The following is a 5,831-nucleotide window of genomic DNA, read 5'->3' on the forward strand; positions in this document are numbered from 1 at the left end:
TAGAAATCCTGAGTAAGAAAAAAATGTATATAAAAACTCTAACAAAAATTCTCTGACACTGAAATTTAGCAGAAAGGATTGTGGGTGGGTAGGAGGGGGCAATCTTAAGCAATTCTACAGGATTTAAAAACTAAGAGCTTCTTAGCAAAATCATACGTGCCTAGATTCACGGAAATGGTGAAGCAATTATATTACGTACTTACCAAAAATAGTCTTCCTGCAATTAACTCCCAAAAAGTCCACTTTAAAATCCCTTTATGCAATGTCTTTACAATAGTCTCCTAAGTCTCCATGGCAAAGGTAACAAAGCTTGAGGAAATAGGTTTTAAATGGCTAAGAGGGTTTTACATGAGAAATAAGAACTTTCTGATAATGATAGCGCCAGTCACCTGAAATTACATTTATGGTCATTCTCTATTTAAATGCTGGATGTTTAAAACACTCGAACCAATAGGCTCCTCTCCAAACTGCATCATATCTTGTTTCAGGCCTACTTTCCCACATTAATTACAATTCCCAAAACTAAGTAAATCTAGGCTTCAAATACAGGTAAAGGTCCCAGGAAACCCAGGATCTAGAACTGAAAACTAATTCCCATTAACCTCCTTTACTTCTATCAGAAAATAAAAGATGCTACTATTCTGTGTAGTTCACGGGCTCTTGCCCAGCCAGCTCTAGTTTCCAAACACCATGGAGGGAACTCTTAGACTCACATTCGATTTACAAACAAATCAGACATATACCCCCCAATGCCATTCTCACCCCTTACTGACAGAGCCACAGAACCCCCGTTTCTTTCAGTCAGGACTTTACGCCAATGCAGTGTGAGAAGTAAAAGCCCAGTTTGTCATAAACTGAGAGCTGTTTCTACTTCTACGTTAGAATATCCCAGAGGAAGTTACTGATTCAATGCCTAGGGAAAGTGAAATCCATGTGTTAAGAAATTAACTTGGAAATTCTCTTCTGTTTTTAAGGTAGCATCTAGGCTATAGATCTATACCTACGGATATAAATTCCCTGACCTGAAAATGTACCAAAGGCTAGATTTTTACCTAATAGTCTTATTATGTTCAATTCAAAAAGGACTCAACACATAACATTGTTTAAAATATTTATTTTGATACAGTCTATCATAAATAAGTCAGTAGAGGTTCCACTCTGCCACAGATAAGCATCTGAGAAGGGCCCTGTGCCATTCAACTGGTGACCGTCTGAACGATGTTCCATCTCTGATCCCAGCCAGAGTGTACACCTTCCATGTTGTTACGGTCCACTGATTGCTTCCAAATCCAGATGACCAAACGGTCCTTTATCCCCAAAGTAAGCTAAAATGTTTGTGAAGAGGAGAAATAAATTAAACCCCAAAGTAAAAACTTCTTAGCAGTTTAAGAACCAGAAGATTTCATATATTTATGTCTGTGTTTACTCATCTATCAAATTCAGGGTTACTAGAAGGCAAGGATCAATCTCTGAGTGAAAAATTCAAACACAGAGAGCTATATTTAAAGAAATACAATTGTCAGTTTTGAGAGAGGTCACCTGTTATATAAACAAAATAAAAATATAATTTGAAGTTAATCAAAGATAAATGATGTTTAATTCACATGAAGGACTGATGAACCCAGAAAATAAAGCTGTATCATTACTAGATGCAGTATCAGTAAAATTAAGAATGACATTTATAGAATGCTTTCTATGGGTCAGACTGTGTGAAGTTCCACAACTCCCAGTTATGATTCCTATTTTAAAGATGTGGAAACTGAGGCTATGAGACTGGTTACATATCATGAGTGGCAGCGTGGGATGTGACTCAAGTACTCTTAACCATCAGTCCACACACATCCCAGGAGCAATAGGCCTTCGTTTCTGCCTCCACTAATGCTTACCCCAAATATTCCAGCAACTAGCCCAAACTCCTGAATCATTTGCTGACTAAGCAACAGGATCCAGGAAGGAGACAAGAGATGTTTTATTTCTAAGTTCTACTGATTAGAAATGTGATTTCTAGTAGTATGTTAATTTAAATAAAGTTGCATTACAAAAACGACAATTTGAGCATTCTGTACAGTTTATTTTTAAAAAGTATTTTCCTTTTGCCTGGGGGGGTGGGGGGGAGGAAAAATGCATCTATTGCCAATTTTCAAAAGTGTACTAAAATCTCCCATTAAACCCCAAGTATTTTTGCATACAGTTAAGATATAAAAATAAATTATTCATCTGTTAAGGTCTCCTCCTCAGTGGTAACGAGCATTCAAAATAAAAGAAAATCTTCCTTGGCCTTACACAGATAATGGGATCAGTGATCCTCTTAAATGTAGCATTGAAATATTTTGCCTAAATAATGTTTTACTAAGACACTGCCCTTATTCGCTGAAATACTGCATTTTAAATAAGGCATTCACATCAACCAACATTTGCTGACCACATACAATGCACCATCCTGGGCGAAAGAGGAGGACACAAAAACGAATGTGGGACTAACCCCCAGGAACCCAACAACTCAGTGAGGGAGACAGGCCAGTGAACCATGAACTGTTATTTACATAACTACCACATACATGAAGTCACATATAAACAGTAAGATTTATATTAACAATAAATTTTACATTAATAAAATATTTACATTAATTAAAACCCTAGCAGATACACTGTTTCTTCCCGGGTACAAACCAGGCACCCAGGAAGCCCTTTCTAGTCGTCTCCCCCGGGCAAGTGGCACTGGGTATGAAGTACTGTAACTGGACAACCCTTTTCAGGCCCTCAGTCAATTCTTCCCTAAATCACAAACACCCCGGAAGGAAACCAGAAGACGCCCCTAGTGACAGAAGGGAGAGAATTAGCACCAGAAAGAACACTGAAAATAAGGTGAAGAAATGAAAAAGCGATGGAGTTACTTCATCTAGTCTGCAATTAGGGTCAACTCTTCATGGGATAAATGAAACCAAAAATAAGTACAACAGAAGGACACATTCCATCCCCACAAAAAAAAAAAAAAAAATGCTATTTCCCAGCATGTGGTCCAGTCTAAAATTCGTACCACATGATGCAATTCTATATCCAGTCTTATCCAAAGGCCACCAAAAGGTTAGGGTCATCTGATTTAGTTCATTCAATACTTTTTGGCAGCTACTTTAGGTATTTACAGGACAAAATATAATGTAAATAAGAAACAAGCATAATACAAGGCAGATAACGATGAAAACTAAAGAATACTATGGGAACACAAAAAAAGAGTGGTTTCAGCTGGGAGAAGGGGGAAAAGGTCTGAGGAAGAGGTGACATTTGAGACTGGGCTTTTCCAGAAGCAGGTTTTCACCAAGTAAAACTGAGGGGAAGGAGTATTCCAGGCTGAGGGAGCACACGTATACAAGCAAAGGCATGAAACACACAGTTCATCCTGGGATTGACACACAGAATCTTGCAGCCAGGGCACAGCTCTCATAGGAGAAAGAAATGAGGTAAAGACGTTAACATAAAAAAAGATGAAAAATTACTATTAACAGTTTATCGCTCACATATTACTTGCCAAGTACTGTTAATACTTTACACACAATGTTTTTAATCTTATGAAGTAGATACTATGCCCAACTTATAAAAAGGAAACTTCAGCTTAGAAAGCTTAACTGCCTCTTGAGGAAAGACATTTGACAGAAACTTCCAGGGCTGGACCAGGCAGTCCCATCCCAGACCACGTTTCCTAAGGTGACGCTTCCCCAAGGAAATAACTGGCCTAAGGTCAACCAGCTAGTAAACAGCAGATACACTATCTCAAGTCCCCATTTTACAAAAAAGAAAACTGACAGTTCAAAGAGGAACAGCTAAAAAAGAAACAGTGGTGATCTCTGAAAGCAGCTTAAAGAAGATATACCATAAAGATTAACCAAATGAGGTGAAAAGGAGAGAAGGAAATAAAGAAAAGAGGCAGTGAATAAAGACCATTTATTAAATAACTTTATTAGGGAAAAGAGAATAACTATAGGAAAAGTTAAGGGCACATATGGTGGTAACCTTTAAGAAAAACCTCTTCCTCTTAGAAATGAGAGGCTGGCAAGGCAGAGAGGGTGGATGAAATTCATAGAAGATGGCACTGCACTAAGTAATGTAAGAGGTAAGATTATCTGCAGGAGGCCAAGTGACCGAATGGAAAGAGTGTAGGCTTTGCAGACAGACACACTCTACTACCTACAGACTATATGACCTGCTCTGAAGGATTTAAGTGGCAATTAGAAATGTTGTATATAAAGTACCTAAAACAGTTGCTGATACATTCATTGCGACAGTAAATTGCTATTATTATTCTTTCCATTCTAGAAAAAAATGGCTTAGAGCTGGAATTTGGAAAATCTGAAGACCTAGAATAGCCAAAGTCTGTGAGGGCAATCCATAAGAAATGTCTGTAAAACAAAGGGGTACGCTGAAATTCCATGGCAACTATGCAGGATTCCCGGCCACAAGCATCACACTGCCACAAGCATCACTAAGCCCTACAGAGCAAACCTGCCTGTTCTAGATTCTGCCTTTATATCTATGTACACATGTATATAACTAGTTTTCATAAGTATACATATGTACGTATGCATGTCAGTATGTGAATATGTATACTGTGTGTGTGTGAATGGCTGGGGGGAGTTTCACAAGTGCTTACTGAACACTGTCAAGGTTGTTTCTGAGAAAAGAACCTGACAGTGCATTTTCAGAGCCACAACTGTTCACACACTTTGACCTATTAATCCCATGGGAATTTATTATAAGGAAATGTCAAAACCTATAAAATCGATGTGCATAAAAATGTTCATTATATTTTTATGCAAAATACTGAAAAACTGAAAAACCTAAGTGATCAACAACTGGAAAATGTATGGGACATCAACTCTAATTTTAGGTGAAGAAAATAAAATCCTATGTACTCTTATTAGAATGATATAAAAGGATAAGGATAGGCAGAAATGTGAGAAATTAAAAACTTTAAAGTGATAAGGATGATGGTTCTTTTTTTAAAAATATACTTCATTATGGTTATAACACGGTGCAATAAATAAAAATTAGGAAGGGGAGAGAAAGTACTTACTTGTTAACATAAGCTAGACTGCCTCGCAAACTGCTGCCAGTTTCCCAACAGCCCAAAACTGCACCGACTGGTAAAGCCTCATTACAGTGCCAACCACCACTACCTTCTGCTTCCCAATGATTCAGTACTAATATATGAACATTTGCCCTGAAACATCTATTTGTAAGAACAGTACCTCAAAACAGTTGGTTCAGGCATTCCAGGATCTGCACCCCTCTTAAATCCTGGAGGAGGGGAAGAAAGGAAAGAATATAAATACTAATTAAAACACCAGCAAAGAATTTTACAATCAAGACTTTCTTTTCTTCTTAAATCAACCTAGGGTAGCTAGAATGATATCCAGACCTACCAACTCTATCTAGATTTACCTGTGCTACAGAACAGTCTCAAATCTTCACGAGTATGAGATTATGTCCAGGACTAATCAGTATAGAGGGCAAACTACCTTCTTCCTGGGTAATGCTTTTTTAAAAAATGGCATTTGAAATAAGGGAAGAAAAAGATATTTTTGAGTCCTGAATACTTAAGCATTACTAGGTAATCAGTTGGCTAAAGAACGTCCAGCATATCAAAGGCTGTCAAGATTGAGTATACTGTCTCTTGAGCAATGCGTGACACCTAAAACAAACAGAAAGCAGTCCCTTGTTAAAACCATAAGATTTTTAAGTGTGAAACTGAGTTTTAGAAAATATCAAACTTTATGCTCAAACCGACACTTTGCCTGAGTAGAGCAATGAGATTAAAAAAACAAACAAAAAACAAA

The 5,831-nt window shown here is 37.5% G+C and overlaps 1 protein-coding gene across 1 annotated transcript in view; it reads right to left on the reverse strand.

The window, feature by feature from the left end:
- Nucleotides 1-1,094: 1,094 nt before the first annotated feature.
- The window catches only part of TOMM7 (translocase of outer mitochondrial membrane 7), a 7,687-nt gene continuing 2,950 nt past the window's right edge, over nt 1,095-5,831 (reverse strand). The window contains exon 3 of the mRNA XM_011361655.2: nt 1,095-1,325. Within this exon, the coding sequence (XP_011359957.1) occupies nt 1,310-1,325 (16 nt within the window). The 3' untranslated portion in view covers nt 1,095-1,309. The remainder of the gene's footprint in view (nt 1,326-5,831) is intronic.

Source organism: Pteropus vampyrus, unplaced genomic scaffold (genome assembly GCF_000151845.1).
Source record: "Pteropus vampyrus isolate Shadow unplaced genomic scaffold, Pvam_2.0 Scaffold69, whole genome shotgun sequence".
NCBI lineage: Eukaryota > Metazoa > Chordata > Mammalia > Chiroptera > Pteropodidae > Pteropus > Pteropus vampyrus.